This window comes from Macrotis lagotis, chromosome 1 (assembly GCF_037893015.1).
Source record: "Macrotis lagotis isolate mMagLag1 chromosome 1, bilby.v1.9.chrom.fasta, whole genome shotgun sequence".
Taxonomy (NCBI): Eukaryota; Metazoa; Chordata; class Mammalia; order Peramelemorphia; family Peramelidae; genus Macrotis; species Macrotis lagotis.
The window spans coordinates 360,959,715-360,987,013 of record NC_133658.1 but is presented as its reverse complement, the minus strand read 5'-3'; the positions used below and the strand labels follow the sequence as shown (position 1 = coordinate 360,987,013).

Genomic DNA, 27,299 nt, shown 5'->3' with positions numbered 1-27,299 from the left:
ACCATAAAGCACCATACAAATGTCAGCTGTTATTACTTTGGAAGTTGCTTAATATATTGAGGCCTTTGTTTTACTTAGCATAATTTGTAATTTGTTGAATTTGTACTTTCTTCTTAAGGGAAGTCAGCTGATGAATATCAGAGAAAGGTATTAGGCCCCTGTCCTTTCTTCTGCGCCAAAGTTATAAATTTCACTCAATAATAAGATAACACTTCAAACCAGGAAGTAAGTAGCATCCACACAATTTCAGTGCTATTTTTTATTTGACGAACACATTACAAAATTTAGAAACCAGAGACAGTTCAGGCAAACTGTTAAAACACAGTATAAATTATTTTTTAAATATACAAACTATGTATACATAGATAGACTAGCTTGACATGACTGCAGAAAAAAATTCTATGATCATTTAACCAAGATTGTAGGAAAGGCATCAGAATGGAGCAGACACTCCAATGGTGGTTGCAAGTTAGACACATTTTACAATAAACTAAAAATGTATCAGTGACTACACTATTATTGCTGGGTTAATGAAGAATACAGGAGGCTTATCACTATTGGAGCTTGTTAGAAGCTATGTACAGTCATAAAATGAGCCCACTTTCAAAGGAATTTTATAGCTATCTGGACACACAATAAATCAAATATCAGTTATCGCATGAGACAATGAACACTATTACACAATAGCTTAAAGTTCAACTGAAAATGGGTAACGTCATGGAACTAAAAAAACATTTTTTTAAAAGATGGAGTATCTCTATCTTGCCCAGGCAAGAAGTATCAGGGGCTGTTCATGAGCTCAGTCCCACTATTGATCAATAGGGAACCTGTTCCATTTCTGCCCTGACTCCTTAGGTGACCTGGTGGTTCACCATATTAATGAGGAACTTAGTGTGGACACTCAATTGGCATAGCTCACCACAGTTCAGAACACATCAACCCAAGAGATCCACCAGCCTCAGCTTCTAGATAGCTAGGATGACAGGTATGAACCAGCATCCCTCAATAAAGAAAAATTTTAAGACAAACTTTTGGGAAAAAACTTCCTTTGTGTGTGTGTGTGTGTGTGTGTGTGTGTGTGTGTGTTTAGGAAAGATTTAAAACCTTTGCTTCTTCTATCACTCAGGCTTAACTATTTTGTCCATGGTTTCATCCACTTGAGTACTCTTCTCATCAAATGCAGATCATTATCCTTCTTTAGTAAATTAATCAATTGAATGAGTTACTGTAGCCAAAAAAAAAAATCCCAGCAAAAAACTCTTTACCTGGTGGTCTTCCACCTGGTTATGATTTTTTTTTTAATATTTAGCTATCCTGGTCCCCAAATGATGAACACAGTGTGTCTCCCCATACTCAAAACATTTGTTTTGTTAATGAAACTGTAGACAAATTATAGGAAAGGTATTAAGACAAACATTTAGAGACTTTGCAAACATAAATATAGTCTTTCAGAATGTTACCCAAGTTCTAATATGAAACATAGGATTAGAAGAATATTACCCAAGTTCTAATATGAAACATAGGATTAGATGTTATGCCATCAAGCTGTAATGAGTTGATCAAATATTGCTAAAGATAGGTTTCTTTACTGGACAAATGAAGTTCTCACATCATTATTTCACAGCTCTAACATACCTTACTATGTAAGAATCAAGACATAATCCTCAGAATTCTGCAAAAGAAAAGCCAATTTGGGGTTTTCCCCTTCCAACTTTAAAAGAGGTCAGCCATATTTTCAGATAACACTTCACAACTGAGTAAGCTGAAGTTGAGAAAAATAGATGCAGATAACATGACTGCTTTTGGTCTTTGTCCTGACTGAGTCTTAGGGTTATGAATTTACAGTAATAGAAAATCTGCAAGAATTTCTCTAAATGGAAATAGGCCCAATCCTTTAGGACATCTAAGAACAGTTTTGAAATCTTGTTCAAATTCTCTCATTCATCTACCTGAAATCAATGGAAGCTCTGAGACTCCAGTGCATCTTAAGAGAATAAGAGCCCCGAAGAAGTCCCTTTCAGGTTACAGATTGAATGTACATTTTCAGATACAAAGAACCGGACTTTTACACTGCATTTAACCATGATTGTCTTTATAATAATGGCTGTTTAACATATGTATTCAGGAGAGCAATGGTGGGCCCTGAAAGTCAATTAAGAACAAAGCTTCAGATTCTAGGATCATTGTTCTAGAGTTGGAAAGAACCTCAGAGGTCAAGAAAATCCAACCCCTTCATTTTACAGAAGAGGAATCTGAAGCCTAGAGAACTAATTATCAAGGGGCATGTTCCTTTCCCAAACTTTTTATTATGTTGACAAAACACCATCAACAAAGTACCACATACGTTAGTTTCTTTGTGAAAGATTTGTGAAAGGTTAGAACTTAAGGTGGATGACTTGTTTCATGTCCTACATTGTAGGGCTGAAACAATCTTATAAAAAGAATAACAGTTGATATTTTTATAGTATGTTACAACTATAGAACACCTATACATCTATTATCTCATTTGATCCTCACAACAACCCTGTGAGGTAGGTAGTAAAAGTACTATGTTAACTTTACAGATGAAGAAACTGAGGCTCAGATCCTGTGGTCACAAGGCTAGGAAGTGGCAACACCAGGATTCAAACTCAGGTTTTCTGACTTGGAATTTTACCCTCTTTGCAACACAACATACTGTCTGCTGTCATCAGGCTTTAAGAGGATCACACTTGCTACTTTAAAAATACAGTCACTCAAAATACTATAGTCCAGATAACGATTGGATAGTCAACATAGAGATTATTTTTTAACTGCTGCATATCTTAGGATGTCTAGGAGCCTATCTGCCAAGATGCAACTGTAAAATATCTGTATGGGAATTCAGTTCAATTTCAATAAACAATATTGAACACCCAACCATGAGCCAGGCACCAAAAAATGAATGGATGACCAAACCAAACAAACAAAAATATAGAGAAGAAAAAAAGAATTATTTTCTGAATGTTGATATTTTTTGGTTTCATTAAAGAAGGAAACTTTCAGTTTAGAACTGTCTTCTATATTAAAAATGGGCAACTCTTGACTTAGTTGTAGATGTTTGGTCACCTGGGGCATTAAAAAAAGTGATTCTCTTGGGGTCCCATAAATCAGTATGAATTAGAGTCAAGACTTGAACTTAGACCTTCTAGATTGTAAGCTCTCCTTGCCATACTGCCTCTTAGAGACTGCTTTATGGAGCCTAAGCACAGAAGCAGCTAGATGACTCAGTGGCTAGATTATTGGACCTGGGTTCAAATCTGACCTCAGAAACTAGCTGTATGACCCTGGGCAAGTCACTTAACCCTGTTTGCCTCAGTTTCCTCATTTATAAAATGAACTGGAGAAGAAAAAGGCAAACCAGTTCATATTTTTTGGAAAAAAAAAATCCCAAATGGGGGGGCGGTCATGAAGAGTCAGGCATAATTGAAACTACTGAATAAGAACAACACACAGAAATCAAACTAGCAGCAAGATAGACAGAAAGGTCCTATAGGGTTTTTGGCTAAGATCTTCATTGATTTGTTCTTGATGGAGAAGAATATTAGCTTTACCCAAGTCTAAGCAACTTTCTGTGGCTTAGTGTTTTGCTCTGATTTTACAACTCAAAGGTCAGAGTGACTCAGGAAGGATCCCAGAATCATAGTTGTCCAGTTGGAAGATACCTTAAAGATTATCCCATCCAAATTGCTCAATAAAGGCACTAGCTTACCTCTCTGGACAGTAAAGCTAGGTGACCTCTCATCATAGGAAGATGTCCAATAGGAGACTGATTCTGAGAATTTCATTTAACCTATTCCATATGAATTATCTGCACCCCAAATTTGGTGAATTCTGGAATCCAAGTGCAGAATTTCACTGAACATATATGTACACAGCTTGTTATTTCTAACAGTGAAGGGAAAATATCTCTGGAAAAAGTTGCTTTTGTTTGGGATGTAGCAAAATATAGTGGAAACAATTGTGGATTAGGAATAGGACACCTGACTTCTAGTACTGATTCTTATCCATTGACAAGCTACCATTGACCAAATCACTTCACTTTACAGTACTTTAAGTTCCTCTTTTGTCAAAAAGTAGGATTTGCCTAGATAAAAATATAAGCCTTTCCAGGTCTAAAAATTCTGTGATGCTGTCCATTGCTTCAGAAGACTACTTGGGTTAAACAAAAGCTGAAGAAGGATTTATAAAATTTTAAAAAAGAGTTTCATTCTGTACTTGAAACTTAGAGAAACTCAAAGTAGGTATCTTTACCCTCCCAAAAATATTTGGGCTAACAGATTGATTTATGACTACTAGTGAACCCACCCTACCATTTCTTCTGCTTTTACAGAGGGAGGTAACAAGGAAAATTTCCCAAAGGAAATTCTGAAAGTGAAATGATTTTGTACCATAAGTAATGCCTGCAACTCATCTGGTCAATTTTTGTTGTTGTTTGTTGTTGTTGTTGTTGCTTAATGGTGAGAGATAACTTGGAATATTGGACAGATAATAATCCTAAGATTCAAGAAGACCTGTCTTGTCTCTGATGCAAACTGGCCATGTTAACCTTGGCAAGTCACAAGCCCTCAGCATTTTTCTCAATTCTCTAAGATGATTCATTGCAGAGAAGGTGTCAACTTACACTGGTAAAGAGAATATTTCCTCACCCAGGGATTTCCTATATTGATGGAATCACAGGTCTAGTCCCTATCCCTAGCCTATCAATGGTGCTAGTAACTATAGTTTTTTCCCAATTGTCTATTATGAACTGTCTTCCTTTTAAGAGAGAGAGACAAAAATATCACAAGTGCCTTGGTGTTGACCAGTTAGACATTCAGAAATCTGAGACACATCTTTGACTGGTTTGATAATCATGTACAAACCAACATTTGTGTATGTGTTTTTTTAATATATTAAAACAACATATTTACAACAAAATCCTGTTACAGGTAAGTGAGCATTAATAAAGACCTGAATCCTTTTTTTTTTTAAAGTGAATTAAGCTCATTATTAACCCCCTTCCTCTGACATGTCACAGAAAGGGAGAGAAGGAACCCTGTATCTAATTCTCATGTTCAATATATATACAGGCATAATGGGTATGGAACCATCGCTCTGTGCTTGGAGCTAAGCCACTGACCACCTGGAACTGTTATTCAATGTTCAGCAGCCACCTGCGGAATCTGTGTTCTTTGTGGAAAGCGCCTTGCTTTTGTTGGAAGGCAACGTATGGGCATCAAGGAGCCACACAACTGCCTGCTGTGCCCCCTGGAGAGGGGAAGGGCTCCTGGCATTTTTCCCAGAGAGAAGTCTCGAAGGCTCATTTTATCATATTCACTCTGCAGACCAGGCTGTGAAGAACATGTGAATAATTCATGCTATGGTTTCAGGAAAGCTCTTCCTTTCCCCAGAGCTCTAGGATGTATACTACGGAGCTGCACATGCCTAGATTCTCTTTGTTCTGGAAGACAGGTTCAGTGTTAGGTGTTTTTCACAGACAAAAACTCTCAATAATACAGTTAGATAAGCATCCACTAGTTCTGTTGACCTGTGTGAATGTATGTTTTGCTGTAGTAGGATGGGAAATATGAATAACTAGCCATTTAATTTGCACATGAATGGTATTTAGCTATCAACAGCTACAGTTTGATACATATCTATACCAGAATAAGGGACTAGGAGATTGCAGTAGTGTCTTCTAAAACTGCACATGGAATGCTGAAATTAGTATAGATTGGTATAATGGGAAAAAAAAGGTCAATAAAGCAGGGAAATTAATGACTTGGCTTAAAGTCCTAAGCTGATTCTGCATGGATCTGTGTGGGGTATACTTGAGGATTTTGGTGTAAATGCATAAAGTTCATCATTTTGCAGTTTCTTGTTTACCTAGCCAATGCAATATTATGACATATCATTCATTTCCCATGTTGCCTGGAGTGGAGAGGAGAAATGCTTTTCATTCTGCACAATATGGTCTTCCAGCTAAGAGACCTTTTGATAATTTTACCTATCTTATCTAAGTCCCCAGAGAGGGGAGCCCAGTTCTGTTGCTTGGGAAGTTTGACCTAGTAATACCATGTACACCTAGTTAAGGGACTCTATAATGAACAAACTGTTATAAATGAAATAATCATTCATTATCTTGAAATATATTCCCTTTTAGGATCTATGCTGACTCTTTGTCTACCTAAAGGAGACCATTCCTATTGTAAGCTTATTAAGTTAAATCTCAGAATGAATGGAAACACCTGATTGGGTGACAATCTGACATTGGGATCCTTACTAGAGAAACTGTAGGCCTGGGATTAGGTGACAACTAAGTACTAATTTCAACTGGCATTGCACCAGAGGAGATCCTGTTATTCCCAAGACAAGTATTCCTAGAGCTGAGTCTTTTGGGGGGATATTCCAGGAGTAGGTCACAGGCCCAGGTCAACTCCAAAAGAACCACAAATAGGTTACTTCTAGAGCCTCTGACAGTTTAGTTTTATCCTGGCTAAATAAAGATTACAAGATTGAATGTTGGCTTTTGTTAAATGTCTACATAGACAAGGAAGCCCAAGACTGGAGACCTGGCATTGCCAACTGCCTAGGGATTCTTCAAATGGATTTATTCAAGATCAGACTGGCCAGGATGCTATGGAGAAATTCATTCCCCCAAACTGCCAATGATTAGCATAGTAGGGTTTTAGGCATCCTGTGGTTTTCATTAATGGGATGACAAAAATGGCCAGAAATTTATGGATGTAAATGATATTTGAACATACTACTAAAACTTCCATGAAAACACAGGGCTCCTACCCTATGTTCCTTGTTCTGGACAAATTCTCATCAGAGGCAAAGGCTAATATTTAGCCGCCTGGATAGATCCAGACTTTCAACCAGTTCATTACAGCATCATAATCAAAATGATTCTATTTCACTTGATATTTTAACCAAAATTTCCAAGAAACATGGACTTATGTTTGTCTAATCCCAAAGGCAACCTCTGAACATGGCTGTTTCTAATTGACTGGACATCATCTAGGCTAATTCTATTTGATGAAGTCTTATTGATCATTAAAATGGCCAAAGTGATGGGTTCAGTTGTTCTGTGGACTGTTTATTTCCCCAGGCACAGAATGATGCTTTATATTCCATGGGACAAAAATAACACAGACATGGATTATTAGTGTAGCACAGGATTGAATGTGGCAGATATATTAACTACATCTCAGGATGGTACTCCATTTATTTCTTGTAAGTGCATGATTGTTTGGCGCTTGTTATGATCTATACAACATGAACCCTTATAGAGAGGAAATGGTAAGCACATTCTATTCCCATCTTCAATAACAATGATGGTCTAGGACCCCTGAGATACTAACTTGATGATATTATGGGTATTTATACCAAGTTCTCTCAGATCCAGGGGATAAATATATATATTTTAAACAGCAGGTGTCACATCAGAACTAAACTCCACTAATTTTAACCTATGAGTTATCTACTAAGTGAAATCAAGTTTGTCCCTCTGACCTGTTTCACACAGTTTTATTTCATCATATGTCACAGAAGAGATTTCTTAGCATCAGAAGAACCAGGGAATGACCCAAATGCCTTAATTAGAGGAAAACCCATCTCTCAGAGCAATGTGCTTCATCAGCAGAAGCTGAAGGTACAATTGATGCAGCCAATATTGTTTTATGCTCAGCCAACTCTCTGCTTTGAGTTCCAGAAAGAAAAGCAATGATTAAGGAAGGAAGCCATGAATGAACAGTTCCTGTGATATTGTGTTTGTGATATCAAGGCTCCTCAGGCCCTTTGTCCTGGTAGTTGGTGTATTCGACTACAATGCACTCGTTACCCAACCAGGCTATCCTATTGGAAGACAAAATTTTCATTCAAGACTGAACAGTTAGACACAATGACATTTCATGGTCCTGGGAACACACTTAGAAGCTGCTTCTTGAAGCACCTACTATAGGCTTTTTTGTTTCCATTTGATCATGTGAACTTTGCAAAGCTTTGGGGTAGCACCATGGCATGACTCTGTCTTCAGAGACAAGGGAACCATCAACCCAGGAAGTCTTGATACCCCTGGGTGTGAGTGACAGCCGTGTTGTTTCCAGGATATAAGCATTTAGAAAAAAGAGAATTGTGCAGAATGCCGTCAATTTCAGCAGAGAATGCAGTTCATCATGTTTTGTGGTTCATCAAAAAAAAAAAATTGACACCTAAATCCCCAATAGGCATCTTTGGAATCAGTAGTGCAAAGTATTTTATCTGTTTTTTTCATCTCCTATTTTGTCAATTCCTTGTTCTTCAAGTCTTTCCTAAAATAGTAGATCTGCAATTTGAAACATTTATAGACAAAGATGAAACAAAAACTTTATAGTTAACTCTATTGGATTTAAAATTTTTTCCTTAAATTCATGTTTTATACTGAATATTTTCTTTAAGTTCTGTTTTGCACATGGAAATATTATTTTTTTCTCATTTTGTATTTAAGTTTAAAATGAATAAAACATTTAAAAACTGTTTCAACAGTTTGTTTTTATTATGATTCTACTTTGTAATTAAAACAATGCTGATATCTGCCTAATCACAGAAGAGATTATGTCAAGAAGTCTTTTGAATAATTCTTGTTATCCATTGTGAATATATCCTCTAGAGTCAGAGTACTGAAGATAAGTTAAAATAATTTGAGCTTTAGATTTTTGTAGACATGAGTATTAGTGAATGGAGTTAGAAAAGGAATGATTACCTTAAAGACTTCCATCTTTCTTTTTCCACTTGGTTTTCTGGACTTTCACTTTCATAAGAAGCCAGATAAAGACCTAGACAGAAAAGGAATTTGTAATTAGATCACAGAAATAGTCTTTCTTTTTTTGTTCCATTTGGGAATCTATTCTTATATTACATTTCTACATTTATATAATTTATTATCAGTTATTTAGTCAACAGCGCCTCATTTGGTTTTGTACCTTAAAAAAAGTATCTACAATATCAAAATGCTAATTTTTAAAGGAAGAAAGTTCAGAGGGAAACAATTAATTAGAACTCACTAAGCTTTAGAACTAGAAGGATATATATATATATATATATATACATATATATATGTATATATATATGTATATATATATATATATATATATATATATATATATATATATATATATATAGTGGTTTCCTAATCCACAATCCCCTTAATTTACAAAGGAGGGACCCTTATAAAGCTGAGGGACTTGACCAAGAGACCAGAATTAGTATTGGAAACCAAGCCTCTTGACATTCCAATTCAGTACACTCTACTGCACTATTTCCAGGATGCATTTAAGAAAGAATTTCGTTTTTTCTCATACAAGTAGATAAGCTTATAGGAAACCAGTTTATTGAGTACTTGGCATTTAAAATAGCAGGGTAGTTGGGTAGGGCAGTGGATAGAGCACAGGGCTTGGAGTTTGGATGACTCATCTTCCTGAGTTCAAATCTGACACAGACTCTTACTAGCTGCGTGACCCTGGGGAAGTCTCTTAACATTGTTTGCCTCCATTTCCTCATCTATAATCTGAGCTGAGAAGGAAATGGCAAACTACTTCAGCATCTTTGCCAAAAAAAAAATTCCAAATGGGGTTACAGTCAGGCTGACAATGAGAAAAAAACAACTGAAATTTAAAGAGTGGTTTGCAGTTTGCAAAGGTTCAATCTTCTAAATATTCTGTGCAGCAGATAGTACAAGTTACCTTCCCTTTCCCGCAATGGCTCATTTAATTTAGCATCGGAAGGGCTGAATATCTTGCCCACAGTCACACAAATAAGGATTCACCAGGTAAGGAAAAGTGATGGTAGGCAATAATGAAACTTATCAAATGAATCAGGAAAGCATATGGAATGATGATGCATCTTCTTACATAGATGACATTAAAAGAAATAATTTCTGTGAATATCATCTGCAGCACTATCAGGGTTCTATCATTAAGGGGATTTCAGTCATTAGGAAAGAATGGGATTAAGAAGATGCTAGGGGGCACAGTGGATGGAGCACTGACCCTGGAATCAGGAAGACCTGAGTTCAAATCTAAGTCTCAGACACCTAATAATTACTTAGCTGTGTAACCTTGGGCAAGTCACTTAAACCATTGCCTTGCCAAAAAAAAATTAGAATAAGGAAGAAGCTTCAGATTATTTTTGGGCTCAAGTGGACCTCCAACAGCCAAACAGAGTTCATGCCACTAGGATGAACAGATGCCCCTTTAAGGTATAGGAGGCCTGTCTCATAGAGGAGCTGCATAAAGGAGCTGAAATCTATCCCAGACAAAGGTTATTCATATGACCCTAGTCAGGGTCCCTGGTGGTACCTAAGACACTGACCTCAGCTTCCAGTTGTCCTGACTCCGATAAACACCTTTTTGACCATAATTGCTTCTCCTATTCACCCCAGGGACCCTGTTTGCATCTGTATCAAGCCCCAGCCCTGTCTGTGAATTTCTGGCTTTGACACCTGATTGTTCCACTAAGTTCATGTACAATGGAAATCCACCAGTCTAGATTCTTCCTAATCCTGGACCTATCTATTGGCAGCTATCCAATGCCCCTATCATGACTCTTTCTGAAATGGGGGCTGAAAAAAACAAATGCAAAAGAAATGCTGTACTTTGGGTGACTTCCTTTGTTTTTGGTATGGGCAAGATGGGTTAACCATCTAGGGCATTAAAAATATATAGTAATGAGAGTAACAGTAGTAATAAGAGCTCAGATCCGTCCCTCTCTGCTGAGTTCCCAAAGGGTCTTCAAAATACCCTGAGATTCTTCATTCATCCTTCCTTTCATCCATGTAAAGACCACAAAAGTTGGATGATTATGGGATCTCCTTTGTAGGTAGAGCCTCATTCCTGGTTCCTTTTTTGAACTTGATGGTGAAGTATTTGTCTCAGGACCATCATGAAAAGTTAGCTTATCTGCATACAGCTGGCTTCTTCAATGACATGAATAAATGGCATAACCTTTAACGACCCTAATTACCAAAGTTAAATATAGCTTTCCTCCTACACGTGCTTTATTCAGGAGCGTGACTAGTATCCTTGCTATCTGCCAACTGGCAGTACCCCACCTCACCCACAATTTAATGGCACTTGAATGTCGTATATCCTGCATATATATGTTGTAGGAGAGAGCTCTCTGCAGAGAAGGACCTGTATTTCTGGCAGATGTTTCCTTCTCTCCAAGTGTCAGGTAGCCTATGACTACATTGTGTTATTGTGTGTGTGTGTGTGTGTGTGTGTGTGTGTATACATAGGTGGGATTTACCCTTAAATTTAAGAGTATGGTACTCTGAAAAGAGAACTAATCTAGAGATCTGGGAGACTTGAGGTCACATCCTACTTCTGATATTACCCAGCTATGTGGTCTTTCACAAATCCCTTTCCTATGCTTTGCAAGATTGTATAACCTATATCAAATTGCTTGCTATTTCAGGAAGGGGGGGGAGTGGAGGGAAGGAGGGAGAGAATGTGGAACTCAAAATTTTAAAAAATGAACTTTAAAATTTATTTTAACATGTAATTGGAAAAAATTATTCTGCAACAATACAAAATCCTTTCCACTCTCTGGGCTGCAGATGGAGAATAAGGGGGCTGAACTAGTTGATCTAAAAAAAAAAACCCTCTTCCTACTGGGAACATATGTCTAGGTCCTTGTCCAGAGGCATATAGTGTCATCAGGACCACAAATAGTTGCTGTGGCTGCATCTTGGGATGGGAGGGAAAGAAAAGGAAAGAGTGAGGCTGGAATTCTATGTTCACTTTCCACCTCACCCCCCCCCCCCACTGTTGGTATTGACTTATTGTTGCCAAAGTGATACATTCTCAAATGGCTCACAATGCATTGGGAACACTTATTGACTTTCTTTTCAGACACAGTAATGAACCATTCCCAAACACATGTGGCTTTCTATGGTAAGTTGACTCTCCTTATTTTGGGCTCCACAAAGGCTACTGCCTGAAAACAATGTTAAATGGCATGCTCAAAAAAGGCAATCCAGGGTAGTAATTTTCTTACAGGTAAATATCATTTTAAGATTTAATGAGTGTATTACTGATGCCCCCCCCCCCATTAACACCATTTTCTAATGACTATCCTTCTCCCAGTTCCACAATAGATCATAATAAAGTATAACTAATGAAAATAAATCAATGTTCACTGGCCACATATGACAACATAAGTCTTGTTGCACACCATAGCTCTCCACCCTTCTGCTTTGAAAAAGGAGCTTTTGTGTTTCCCCAACATTCCTCTTAACTCATGATTAGTCATTGTTTTGAAAAAAATTAATGTTGTTTTCCTTTTCTGTGATCATTATCTTATTCCCTTTTGGGGGCAGGATGAATGTTGGAATATGGGACCCAAGGGTTTGATGTAGGATAGTTCTGGGTGATAAGGATCTAAAGATGTCAGATGGTAGGGATTCAGGGAGAGTGGCAAATGGAAACCCAGCTCCACCATTCAATCTCTGTTCATGTGCCAATTCCTGACACTTAATCCCAAGTTTCCTCATATCTTTTACACCACTGAGTTCTTTCAGGTCTCTCCATCTCTGTACCTATCCTTTTTGTGCTATAGCTAGATGACTGTATGATAGGGAAAGATTATCTTGGCACTTACAATATAATACTTCCCTTCACAGATATGTTCTTAAGCTATGTCCTATTAGCATATTTAACCCCTAAAGCAGGTAGTTGATTTGTTATTGTTGTAATGAATAGAACACTGGAGCCACAGTTGAACCGGCGTTCAAATCCTAAAAATGTTTTACAGGCATGATAGGAGGTCATTAGAAATCAAAATAGTCAGAGCATCAGGACAACCTGAGTTCAAATTTGGCCTCAAATATTTGGTGACCATGTGACCCTGGGCAAGTCATTTAAGCTGTCTGCCTCCATTTTCTAATGTGAAAGTGGACATAATAATCATACCTCTCTCCCAGGGTTTGGCCTAGTTTCTGCATTGTAAAATGAGTTGGAGAAGGAAATGGCAAGCCACTCCAGTATCTTTGCCAAGGAAATCCCAAACAGGGTCACAAAGAGTACGGCATATCTGAAATGGCTTAACAAAAACACCTCCCAGGGTTGTTGTAAAGATAAAATGAGATAAAATTTGTAAAGTGTTTTACAAATGTTAAAGTATGATATAAATGTAAGCTACTAAAATAAGTGTTATTATGTAGTAGAAATGCTGATCATGTTTTCTATTATCTTTCACTGCAAGTGAATTTTTTTCCAGTTATAATGGGCATTTTCATTTGCATGCAAGAGGGATTTTATTTTAATTTAAAAAAGATAGTTTGGGTACTAGGGTTAGAAGAGTCTAGGAACCAAACCATTACTTAAACAATTAATTTTATTGTTAAATCTGCCAATCTGTCAACCAATTTAACAAGTGAATTTTTGGAATATAGCTTAATTGCAAATTAGACTCTTTCTGTGTAGGTGTGTTCCAATTTGAGTTTACAAAATAGACACATTAAAAGGTGAATCTTATTATACAATGGTGAAGAAAAGTGTGTGTGGGGGGGAACCCAACATATGTATTGGTCAAAACTAGGTAATTACATACATATGAATGAATCATCTAGAAGACTGAATGCTAGTTATTGCTATTTGCATGTTACAGTACTCTAAAAATTATAAAGTTTTTGAATCTCTTTGTAGGGCAAAATTTAAATCCCCAAAAATCAGAGATTCTAAATTAGAAGGGAATTCAGAGGTCATTTAATCACTATTACCCCTATTTTATAAAAAAGGAAACTGGAGCAGAGAGGTTAATTGACCTATGTGAGGTCACTTAGACCTCACACAGAGATGCAATTTGAACCCAGATCTTTTGACTCCAAATAGAACATATTTGTTTACTAAGGAAAAATTTTAAAAAATTGGTTTTTTAAAAACCAACTGGCTCTCCAAGTGTATTTAAAAAGATCTCAAAAAAATTTTAAACTTTTTTCTTTAGCAAACATTAGAACTCTCCTTGACTTGCCTAAACCAAAGTACACCTGTACATTTCTCATTCTGGCTGAGCTGTGGAACAGCTGTAACGCAATGTGGTTCCTTCTGGTCTATAAATACATATTTCCTCCCATGTCCCTTACAATTTCTTTTCGTTATAGAATACATTCAGCCATTTTTTTCTCTGTGGGCTTATAATCGGATCATCTCTGGCTTTCCCTTGCCTTCATCGTTTCCCTGCATTTCAGAACTGGTGGGGGTGCAGGTCAAGTGTCCTACTGACTTAAAATGTGGCCCTTTCCTTGAAGCTAATTTGAACTGGCCTTGTAATGGGAGAAAAGTAATGAAGGGCAGAGGTTAGTTCCTATCCCTGACTGGTAACCTTTGAAGGCTAGCAGGAGTCAGCCATGTCTTCTGCTCACCTACCCTCAGGACACTAAGCCTGGCTACAGTTAGCCTATCCTGCTCCCTTTAATCATGTTAATGACTACTTTTAAGCAATCTGCTGAGTCTAATTTTCCTTGCTATGTTGTGACTCTTATGCATTCTGGGGAGGCACAGATGCCTACTCTGATTAATTTGGATGGGTCCAAAAAAACTTCAAAAGGAAAGAGAATCATCAATGCTGTTCTGATGGAAGAAACTATACTTAAGTGAAGCCATCAGGATTTTGACAGCTGGAGTCAGGAGACCTGGCTTGGAGTCCTGGCCCCACTAAAACCAGCCATATGACCCAGAAGAAATCACTCCAATTTACTAGTCCTTTATTTCTTTCTCATCAATAAAATAAAGACATGGTACTCAGAGATCTTAAAGTTATGACTTTCTATGTTCTAGTTTAGAATCTCTTTCAATTTTCATATTCTATACTCTAAAACCCCTTCCAGCTCTTTTTCTCGGGTCCATTCCAACTCTGACTTTCTAAGTTCTAAGACTCCTTTTAGTTTTGCCAATCTAGGTCCTTGATCTGAGAAAAGGCTAGAATTTGGTTCATCATATTATTCCAAACTGAGGGCCAAAAACAAGTCTTTTAAAACTCATCTCAAAAGGGAAAAACTCATTCTAGAGGTAACCTCATCAATTAGGATTACTGTCCCATGGAACAGCTGAATCTTTGAGACATGACCATGAAAGTGACTGCTGGGATCAGAGGGGTCAGGGTTGTGACTAGAGAAGGAATATTTCCCGCCCTGTTCTAGGACAAGACTATGTATTTTATGTAATTATTAAGAGAAAGGGGCCAAGGATAGCGGCATAATGATAATGATATGATAATAATAATAATAATGATAAAAATAGAAGACTAAGGAGGAGGAAGAGGAGGAGGGGGAAATAGAGACAAAGGCAGAGTGGCATACCTTATATAAAGGGAATAAAGGGATTACTTACCATCTTCTGTGAAGATGGGAGCTGTGTGTAAGTAATGGATGATATTAGGATCTTGTTCAAATGGGCATTCCACTTGTTTCCATGTTATAAATTCCCCAACTTGTTTAGCCAGCTCCAGAAATTTCTAGGAGTAATGATAAAAAAATGTTAATAAGAGACAAATATGTCTTGGTTTTGCTATTTAAAGTCCTTCACAATTGGGCTCCAACTTATCTTTCCAGGCTAATTATGCATTACTCCTCCTTGTGGACTCTATAGTCTGTCCAACCTGGCCTTTTTGCTGACATTCTGTCTCCTTTCTTGTACCTTTCCACACACAAGCTGTTCCCCAATGCTTGACATGCCCTCTTTCCTTGCTTCTGTCTCTGCTTCTTAGAATTCCTAGGTTCCTCCAAAGCTCAGCTTAAGGAGTATCTCCTACATGAAGCTTTTCTTGATGCTCCCATCTGGTAGTGTTTTTCTCCCTGCACCCTTATGTGTGTGTGTGTGTGTGTGTGTGTGTGTGTGGTATGTGAGTATGTCTGTGTATGGTGTGTGGTGTATATATGTGTGTGTGTGTGTGTGTGTGGTATGTGAGTATGTCTGTGTATGGTGTGTGGTGTGTATATGTGTGTGTGTGTGTGTGTGTGTGTGTGTGTGTGTGTGTAGTGTGTGGGGTGTGTATATGTATGTGTGTGTCCTTTTTCCTAATACCATATATGCTCCTTAAGGATAAGGACTATTTCATTTTTAAGGTTGTGATTCTAGTGACTAGCATGGTACTTGGAATATAGCTTAATAAATATTTGCTGATTGATTAATCTAAATTCTAGACCTTCTATGTCTTGTCCAATTAAAACTGAAAATTCAGACTAGGCTGAATAATGTTCAAGAAACCCATGGAGAAAACTACATTCAAAGACTTCTACTCCAGAACTGCACAGAAGTTAGCCAGCAGCTTAATAGGAAAAGAGACTGTCAGGAAAACCAGTGCCAGCACAGATGAATGGTCCCATAGCCTCCCAGGATGACCAGAGAAGGACTAGAGACACATGGGACCTGTAGGGCTCTTTGTCTAGAGGCAGTAATTAATATATGAGAGGTCTCTTGAGAAAGCTCCAGAGTGGTTGGAAAGCTACAGCTGAGGAATTCTCCCTTTCCATTCTTCCACAGAGCAAGTGAATAATGGGGAGGAGATAGTAACCAGCATGAAAGTGAATCATATTTGGACACCCAAGGGCACCAAGGACCTTTGTGCTAGAGTGCCAGAGGGAGCCCCAAAAATTCAGTGTTCTGAAGTTCAAAGATTCAATCTGATCTAACCCAAGAGTAGGAGGAGGTGAGGGCAGAAACCCAAGTGACTCACAATGAGAATAAGCAAGGCTGTCCATTTCATCCAAAAGTATAATGGGAGAGGAAACAAAGTTTGGTTCTGATATAACTAAACATGGAGAAATTAGTAAGTTAGAAGAGACACTGACAAATATAAAAAAAATGAATCTAGAGATACCCCCCAAAAGGACAGAATAACTCTATGATAACTATAGGTTGTGAATCAAAGGGGGGAAATGAATTTCTATTAGGACTATGTGAATACCTAGGAAACAAGGCCAAGAGAAAATAAAAGGAAAAAATAAAAAGAAGAATAGATTACTTAGCAGAGAGAGTGGTAAATTTAAACCAAGTAATGAATTCTATGAAAGCTAGAATAGACCAAAGAAATCTATGATTCCATATGACAGCAAGAAATACTAGAACAAAATAAAAATATTGAAAAAAACCAGAAGAAAATGTAAGCTAACTGATATCAAAAACAACTAATCTTGAAAACGGGAGAGATAATTTAATAATGATCAAATTTCCTGAAAACAAATTTTTTAAAATCATGATAAGGAATCACAAATAAAAAATGCCCATATTTACTAGAATCTGAAGTCAAAATAAAGATAGGAAGAAACCACTAATCACCTGAAAGAAAAGTTCCAGAAGTGGCATAGCCCATAACCAGAACTTTCAAGTTAAAGAAAAATATCATTAGGCAGCCAGAAAGTAGCAGTCAAGTTCTAAGGAACCATGTTCAAATCATACAAGATGTAGTTACTTCTAAAAAGAAAATGAAAACATAATGGGGAGATACTGGAATCTAGTACTGCAAAAAGGCAAAATAAATAGGCTTATAACTAAGAATGACTTGCCCTGCAAAGCTGAGTATAATTCTATAGAGGGAACAAAAATAGAATTCTTAATAGAATAGATTATTTTCAATCATTTCTGAGAAAAAGACCAAAGCCAGAAAGGAATTTTAAAATTCAAATGAGTCAAGAGAAATCTAGAAAAATAAATTTATTTGAGCATTTGGGACTATATAAATGTTGTGATGCTAATATTCTTTTTTAATTTATTTTTATTAAAGATATTATTTGAGTTTTACAATTTTTCCCCTCAATCTTACTTCCCCCCACCCCCACGGAAAGCAATCTGTCAGTCTTTACTTTGTTTCCATGTTGTACCTTGATCCAAATTGGGTGTGATGAGAGAAATCATATCCTTAAAGAAGAGACAAGAAGTCTAAGAGGTAACAAGATCAGACAATAAGATATTTGTTTTTTTTTCTAAATTAAAGGGAATAACTAACATTCTAATGGAGAAGAAGAAACAAGTGTCCTTTAAAAGCCTAAATATTTTTAAAGGATTCTGAGGAAACTGTTCTGTTCTGAGGGTTTGAAGAGGAGAAAGAGAAGAGAACATAAAGAAAAAGAAAGGAATACAGTGGTAGAGGAAAGGAGGAAAAAGAGGGTAGAATTTACTAGTTCTCTTAATTGGGAAATACAAGGAAAAGATTATATAAAAAGGTATGGGCAATTGGGTAGTCTAACAAAGAAATGTTTAATACATTCACATATACAAACATATATACAGTTTAGTGTAGAGATCAAACTCAAAAGCGAAGCAAGAAGGGTTAAGAGGGAATATATAATACCAGGGAAGAAATAGTCACTAGAAAAACAATTTGCTGATCCTGAAATGGGACAGGAAGGGGATCAAAAGAAGGGAAAAAAAATATCCAAAGACCAGGAATCCAAGGGATTGTATATCAATCAGGAAATTGCTGAACAAAATTTATATAAATATGATAGAATATTATTATGCTGTCAGAAATATTGAAAGACATTTTTTTCAGAGAATTCTGAGTACTATGAACTAATACAGAGTAAAGTACATAGAACTTGGAGAATGATTCATGTAAGCTAATATTTATATATTGCTTACTATGGGCCATGTATTCTGCTAAATAACTTACAATTATCTTATAATCTCATTCTACCCTCACAAAACACTGAAAATTAGGAATTGTTATTATTTTTATTTTATTGATGGGGAAACTGAGGCATAAGGAGATGAAGTGACTAGTCTATGGTGACATGGGTAGTGTTTAAATCTGAATTTGAATTCAGGTCTTCCTGACCTTGTTATAAGGATTTTTCCTTTTTCTTCATTTTTTTTAAATTGGGGAGGAGAGGTTTATTGGTAGAGGAAAATTTAGCAATAGCACTACCAAAAAAGGAGGAGGGCATAAAATATTTTTAAGAGTTTAGAAGAAAAAAAAGGAAGGCCAAAGAAAGCCCAAAGTGAACTTTCTGCAATAATTTGTAGAATTTCTGACATAGTTAAAAAAAAATGAAGCAGCATATAAGGGGATCTTCAGTTTTGTATATAATCCCCTTTTAGTATTGTACTGTGCATATAGAAAGGCTCTTTGGGGTGGGAGCATTTAAGTTCGGAATAAAAATAGCAAACTCTTGAAGGACTGTATGAGATCATCAGAGTTCATCTTTTAATGCAGACTGACTTTTCCCTTACCCAACTGTGTATTCTCACTAGCTGTGTCATCTTGGAAAAAATATTCATTTTTCTGAGCCTGTTTTCTCATAAAAATTTGAACAATCTTGCATTTATTTGTATTGATTATCTTCCTATTCAAAATATACTTATATAGGTACTCATTGTCTCCCTTAATAGAATGAACACTTCTAAAAGGCACAGAACTATTTCATTCTTTGTATTGGTAGTCCACTGTGCCTGTTCTATAATTGGCACTTAGTAAATGCTCATGGTTTGATTGCTTTATTGGAAAGATGAAAAGTGAGATGTTCAGCACTAGCAAAGTGACAGATTCAGAGAGGTACAGAAGAGGCTTTCAATCTTACTTCAAAGTTGACGTGTCCATTTGGAAGACGATTGGCACATCCTTCATTCAAAAAGTATATGTCTTTGATTAGTAGACTGAAGAAAGGAATGACTATCTGTAAAGCAAAGGAAAGAGAAGATAAGTTTTTTTTCAAGGCAATGGGATTAAGTGACTTGCCCAAGGCCACACAGCTAGGCAATTATCAAGTGTCTGAGGCCAGATTTGAACTCAGGTACTCCTGACTCCAGGGCTGGTATTCTATCTACTGTGTCACCAAGCTGCCCCTGAAAAGATAAGTTTTACTCAAGATTTTTGATCAGGAGAGAAACAGTTGAGAGAAAAAGGTTATTGAAAATTTCTACTCATGTGACAAGTAGAAATAAAACAAGTAGCTGCCAAAATTAATTTGCTCTCATAAATTATAGCCAAATGCTGCAAAAAATAATAATCATGCCTTGTGTACAATGCTCCAGATTTTATGAATAACCTTCCATCCATCATTTCAGTAGCTCCTCACAGTGACTTTAGAAGCAGAACTACTACAAACTTTTTAGAGACTGGACAAATATCAGAAAAGTTGACCAGGGGAAGCAACATGAAAAAATACTCTCAAATTTACCCTTTTTTAATTTAATACACATTATATATATATATATATATATATATATATATATGTATATATCATGCAAAACCTATTTCCACATATTAGCCTTATTATAGTGGGATAAGAAAATAAACAAGGAAAGGAAAAGCATGTTTCTATCTGTCCTCAGTTCTTTCTCTGGAGGTGGCAAGTATTTTTCATCATGGGTCCTTTGGAATCATCATGGATTATTGTACTGATCAGAGTTATCACAGTTGATTATCATTACAATATTACTATTACTCTGTACAATGTTCTCCTGGTTCTGCTCACTTCACTTTATACAGTTTATATATTCTCAGATTTTTCTGCCACAATCCAGCCCATCATTTCTTATAGCACAATCCTATACCATAATTTGTTTAGCCATTCTTCAATTGATAGATTTCCCTTCAATTTCCAATCCTTTGCTACCATAGAAAGAACTGCTATAAATATTTAAAATCTACTTTTTATGAAAATTCAGTTGGGTGAGGGAAGCAGAGACCCAGAGAGCTAATAGAACCACCATACTATAGAGGAGAGCTTACCTGGAACATGGTTGCAGGTGGACGGTTTTATATTCCTACTCTAGTCTATGTCTGACCACCTCCAAAGCAGGTTGCCTACTCTAACTATTTATGCCTACAAAGTATATGCTATATGTTTCTATGCTGCAAAATGAGCAGAAATAGTAGCAATGCTCTCTTAATTTTACCATCCTTAAGCAAAAGTCAAGCTACACTCCCCCCACCCCCCCCAACCCAGTTATAGTTCTGCCCAGAAAGCAATCAAGGGATTATCATCTTTATTTCACAGTTGAAGAAACTGAGTCTGAGGTGGAAAATGATACGTTTAGTTTCATACAAAATTAGCCAGTGGCAAATTTAGCATTTGGAATCAGGTTTTCTGAGTTTTAATAGATGAAACCAATTCCCAACAATGACAAGGCTTCTAGGAACTCCTTACACCTTATCACTGACTCTAAGAGAATATTTTTAAGAAATGAATCATAAGCAAAAAAGATTATAGAGCTTATAATGCAATGTTTGTTAGTTCTTTTATTTTTAGCCCACATGCTCTGAATAGGGATTTGATTAAAGGATGTTCTCCTGGGTATTCAGAGACCTTAAGATTTAAAATTCGAAGGGACCATAGAGATCAACTAATTCAACTCTTCTATTTTTACTGATGAGGAAATTGTCCTGGGGAAGATGAATAAATGAATGTATTCATTTAATCATTCCAGTTTTGTCTGATTCTTCATGACCCCATTTGGTATTTTCTTGGCAAAGATGCTAGACTGGTTTGCCATTTTTTTCTCCAGCTCATTTTATATATGAGAAACTGAGACAAACAGGTTTAAGTGATTTATACAGGGTCACACAGTAAATGTTTGAGGCCAAATATAACTCAGGAAGGTGAGATATTCTGACACTCTACCCACTGCACTACCTAGTTGCCCCAGGATCAGATGGTATAGGTTCAAATATTGCCTCTGAGACTTATCACCTGTGTGATTTTGGGTAAATCACCTAATTTTCCTGGGCCTTGATTTTTCTCATGTATAAATTGATGATAGTGATGATAAAATATCTATATAGCATTTTATTGTTTGTAAGGTGCTTCATATAATAATAATAATGTCAAGATATCAATATTATAATAATTATTATTTTATAGATGAGCAAGATTAATTTCCTCATTTTATAGATGGGGGAAAGGGCATGCCCAAGGTCATGCAGATAGTAATGAGGAAACTGAGATTCAAACCCAGATTATCTGGCATAAAATCTTGCATGCTTTTCACTGAACCACACTGTACTATTGACATCTTCAGTATATTTATATTTAAAGCAATGAAAGAAAATTATTTGTTGCATGTCTAATATGTTCCAATCACTGCTAAGGGTTGGGAAAATAAATTCAAAATCAAGACAACCCTTGCCCTCAAGGAGCTTGAACTCTAATAAGGAAAGGAAATACCTATGAGAGCTAGGGCTGAAAAGAAAAGATGACCAAGAATTGGTGTAGTGGTTTGGTTCCAGAACTCTCAGAACTCAGGGACCTAGGAGGCAACCTGCTTTGGAGGTGGTCAGGAAATGTGGTGAAGATGAATGATTTTGGGGTCAGATAAAAATTATTTATGCTGAAATGGTATAAAGAGTAGACAGTTGAATTTAGTCAGAAGTGAACAACAGCTAGGAAGCACAGTGGATACAGTGTCAGACCTGAAGTCAAGAAGACTCACCTTCCTAAATTCAAATCTGATCTCAGATACTTAGACACAAAGACAGCTGTATGACCTGAGGAAAGTCACTTAATCCTATTTGTCTCAATTTTCTTATCTCTAAAATGAGTTAGAGAAGGCAATGGTAAACTACTCTTGGAGTTCTGCCAAGAAAATCCCAAATTGGGCCATGCCAACTTAAATGACTGGACAACAACAACAACAACAAAAGAGTCAGAAGACCCAGTTTTGAATCTCAGGGAAGCATTCTGGGCCTCAGTTCTTTCATGTGTGCAATGAGAAGATTTGGCTAAATGATCTTTAAGCTTCCTCTCAGCCCCTATATCTGTGATCCTATGATCCATCTCCAATCCTCAGTTTTCCATATATAAAAACAAGGAACTTTGACTAGATGGTCTCCTTGGGACCCTTATGCCTCTTAATAACCTACAATCTGACTACAGGCAGGTGTAATGAATAGTTAGTTTAGAAGAATCCACAGATACTTAGTACTTTTTCATGGTAAGAGGAACATTTAACATTTATATGGTTGGAATCAAACTCTCACATTAGGAAATAGAGGCTAGGTCCCTGCTATTGAACTTGGATAGTGATGAAGTATCTGTAGCAGCCTCTACCCAAGACTTACTCTTTCCCTGCCTGCCTCCTTCTAAGTCCTGTTTTAAAATTCAGTGCACAACAAGGGCCCTTGCTAGTCTGTTCATGTATTCCTTTAAAAGCATGGCCCATCTGCATGTCAAATTAACCAATCAATTAGAGTCTTAAGTTATTCATTTCACAGGTTCAGCTCTGAAAAGCTATCCTGGCTTTATCTCAATCTTTTGTGTGAAGCTCTTTAAAAAAAATCATTCAAATCCCAAATTCAACAGGGCTGAGTAATTTAAAACTGCATTTGTTCAGGATTCTCAATAGCTATGAAAATGATCGTTTTGAAACACATTTGTTTGGTGGTTAGAAAAAGCACTTTCTTGAAATTCTTATTCAAAGTTCTGGTGGTCTTTGATGAGAATGGCAATTGAAGGGCAATTTGTTTTATCTCCAAAACAAACAAATAAAAATCAAATTTCTTCAGATCAACCATGATCTTTATAATTTCACAAGATATAGTTTTGATTGTTTCGTGATGGTTATTCTTTGTTGCAGTATATTGTTTACATTGTTGAAATCATCTTGTATATTATATTCTTAGCTGCTTACTTTACTTTGAATCAGTTCATGTCTTTCCAAACTTCTCTGCAGTCATCGTTCTGGCTTCTTATGGCATCTAGGTGATTCAGTGAGTAGAGCACCAGGCTTGGAAAAAGGATTTTCCTGAGACATCAGACATTGATTAACTTTGTGATCCTGGGCAAGTCACTTAACCCTATTTGCCTCAGTTTCCTTTTCTATAAAATGAGCTGGAGAATGAAATGGCAAACTACTCCAGTATCTTTGCCAAGAAAACCCCAAATTGAGTCATAAAGAGTCAGAAACACCTGAAAATAACTGTGCAGTAATATTTCATTATATTGCTGTACTTTAGCTTAACCATTTCCCAATTAATAGGTATCTACTTTGTTTGCAGTTTCTATAGCAGAAAATTCCGCTTTAAATATATGAAGTCTTTCTTCTTATCAGTGACCTCATTGGAATAGTAGAATCTCTGGATTAAAGGGCATGGACATTTTATCTATTTAATATACACAATCACAAATTGCATTAAGAATAGTGGTACTGACTCAGCCCCCCAACAATAATGTACCAGCATACTTAACTTCCTACAACCCCTCCAGCAATGACTACTCCCATCTTCATCTACATTTATATACATTGAAGCAAAAAAAAGAATCAACACAACCAGTTTAGTTCCACACTCTGTCCTTCTAGCATCTTTTATATTAGCAGGTTTTTCTTATTCTTTTAATGACTTAACAGTGCCTGTTTTAGGCAGAATCACAAACCAGAAGCCCTCTAATTCAACTCATCCCTGATTAAGGGTCACTTCTGCAACAAGGCTATATCCCCTTATATCAAACTGAAATCTCATCAATATCCATATCCTGCTCCTAGTTCTGGTCTTTGAAGCTTAGCTAATTGCTCTTCTGCAAGTTAGGTTCTCAAATATTTAAACACAATTATCAATGACCATGTCATTTTTTTCTCCAGACTGAACTTCACCAGTTCCTTCAATTGATCCTCCTATGTTATGGTCACTGGTTCTCTTAACACATTGGCTGCCTTCTTATGGAATTACTGTTCCTAGCTTATTGAGATCTTTTTGGATCCTGACATTGTACAATAGTTATTCTTCCAGCTCTGGGTCATCTAAAAATGGACAAGCAGTGTGATGTGGTGGGAGGAATGCTGGATTTGAGTCCTGGGTTTAAATCCTAGTTCTTCCACTTACTATGGCAGATAAGTCATTTAACCTTTCTGACTTTCAGTTTCTTCATCTGTAAAGTGAGGATAACAATAATTACACTTAGGGGAAGGGTAGGGAATAAATCCATCATTTGCCACATACTTTGCTGAATGCTTTACAAATACAAATATCTTTTTTTTTAATCCTCACAACACCCCTGTGAAAAAGTTGCTGTTATCATCCCCATCTTACAGTTGTCGAAACTGAGGCAGGCAGAGGTTAAGTGACTTGTCCAGGGTCACACAGCTAGTAAATGCCTGAGGCCAGATTTAGACTTGCCTCTTCCTGATTCCAAGTCTAGTGTTCTATCTACTATGCTACCTAGCTGCTTTCCTCACTATCAACCTATTGGGAGGAAACCTCATGGTATAATAGAGCCCAGTCCTTTGACTCCCAGTCCAGGACTATTTGCACCCTCTTAACACCCTGAGAATAAAATATCTCTAAGACTCAGTAACTTCTTTTTAGTTAGTAAAGTCTATTGCCAGTTGTATTCTCCCCATGATGTTCTCAAAGTGATCTTTTGAAATCATAGATATGACCACATCAGCCAGGCTTGGAATCAGAACAACTCAATTTCATGAGGTCATATTCAATCTCAGCTCCGGACTGTGTAGCTCTGGACAAATCACTTAACTCTATTTGCCTCAGCTTCCTCATCTGTAAAATGAGTTGGAGAAGGATATGGTGAACCACACCAATATCTTTGTCAAGAAAATCCCAAATGGGGTCACAGAGAGTTGGACATGACTGAAACAACACACAACCACATGATCATATCACTCTTCCACTCACTAAATTCCACTGATTCCTTATTAACTCTGGGATAAAATGCAAATTCCTCTTTGTAGTACTTTAAGTCCTTTATAATCTGGTTCTGACTTGTCATTTTCCAGTCTTATTATACATTATTACCTATCCCACACTCTATGATTCACCAAATTATTATTATTATTTTTGCTGTTCCTTACATAAGATAATACATTTCTTATCTCCAAATCTTTGTGGGGCTGGACTTTCCATGCCTGGATGTAATCCTTCCTCACTCTCACCTCCACCTCTTAGGATCCCTTGTTTCCTTCAACACTAAGCTCTACTACCACTTTTTACTTCAAACTTTTCTAGACTCCAATCCCCCAATTCTCTTGTATTTCTTTTGAATGTTTCTTGTAGATTCTCTCTCTCTCTCTCTCTCTCTCTCTCTCTCTATATATATATATATATATATATATATATATATATATATATATATATATATATATATATATATATATATATGTATGTATGTATGTATAAATACATGTTTTTCCTCTAATAGACTATAAGATCTTTGAGGGCAAGAATTATTTTATCTTTGCCCATGTTTTATAGATAAGTAGGTGATACAGTGGAGAGTACATTAGACTTGTGAGCAGGAAGTCTTGAGTTCAGACATTTATTAGCTATATGATTATAGGCAATTAACCTTTGTCTGAATCAGTTTCCTCATCTATAAAATGGGAATAATAATGACATCTATCTCCCAGGCTTGTTATGAGAATTAAAATGGGATAATATCTGTAGAGCAACTTTAAAGTACTATATAAATGCTAGTTATCATTATTAATTATTATTATGATTATGATTATACCCAGGGTCTAGGATAGCACTTGGCATAAAGGGGACCTTAAGTGTTTGATGGTTGACTGATTGTTTCATTCTTTTTTTTTTTTTTTAGATTTTTCAAGGCAATGGGGTTAAGTGGCTTGCCCAAGGCCACACAGCTAGGTAATTATTAAGTGTCTGAGGTCAGATTTGAACCCAGGTACTCCTGACTCCAGGGCCAGTGCTCTATCCACTGTGCCACCTAGCCACCCCTACTGCGCCACCTAGCCACCCCATGATTGTTTCATTCTTAACTGAATACTATATCTCCTTTTTTTAGGATGCAGAAAATTTTTACTCAGTCCTTATCCCTATGTGTCTGATTACCAACATGGAATAGTGGATACCTGGACTTGGAGTCAAATCTCAGACATTAGCTCTCCAGCTAAATCACTTAATCCCTTTCAGACTCAGTTTCCTCATCCATAAAATGTTAGGGATAAAAATAGCACCTACCTCACAGAGTAATTGTAAGACTCTAATCAGATTGCCTGTGTGTTTGTGTGTGTGTGTAAACATGTATGTAAAGTTCTTTGCAGGCTTCAAGTACTATTATGAGTTAAAGACAAATTAAAAAGAAAAGGAAAATGACTCTGCATAGGGATATAGGGACCTAAGGTGGGAACACCTGCTCAAGGATTATTTTGACCAAATTAGAGAACAGTTTTTTGACTGAAATTTTGACTGAAATTAGAGAGCAGTTAGGTGGCATCATAGTTCACAGAGAGCTGGACCTGGAGTCAGAAAGACTCATCTTCAAGAGTTCAAATTTGGCCTCAGACACTTACTGGCTCTGTTCCCACTGAGCAAGTCACCTAATCCTGTTTGCCTCAGTTTACCTC

General features: G+C 36.7%; 1 protein-coding gene across 6 annotated transcripts in view; it reads right to left on the bottom strand.

Annotated features, from left to right (window-relative positions):
- Positions 1–237: 237 nt before the first annotated feature.
- RASGEF1C (RasGEF domain family member 1C) overlaps positions 238–27,299 on the bottom strand; it is a 156,881-nt gene continuing 129,819 nt past the window's right edge. For all 6 annotated transcript variants that reach the window (XM_074212219.1, XM_074212218.1, XM_074212221.1 and 3 more), the window contains 4 exons: positions 19,559–19,654; positions 15,372–15,495; positions 8,747–8,819; positions 238–8,329 (listed from right to left, as the gene is read on the bottom strand). In XM_074212219.1, coding sequence (XP_074068320.1) covers positions 8,305–8,329; positions 8,747–8,819; positions 15,372–15,495; positions 19,559–19,654 — 318 coding nt within the window. In that variant the 3' untranslated portion in view covers positions 238–8,304. The remainder of the gene's footprint in view (positions 8,330–8,746; positions 8,820–15,371; positions 15,496–19,558; positions 19,655–27,299) is intronic.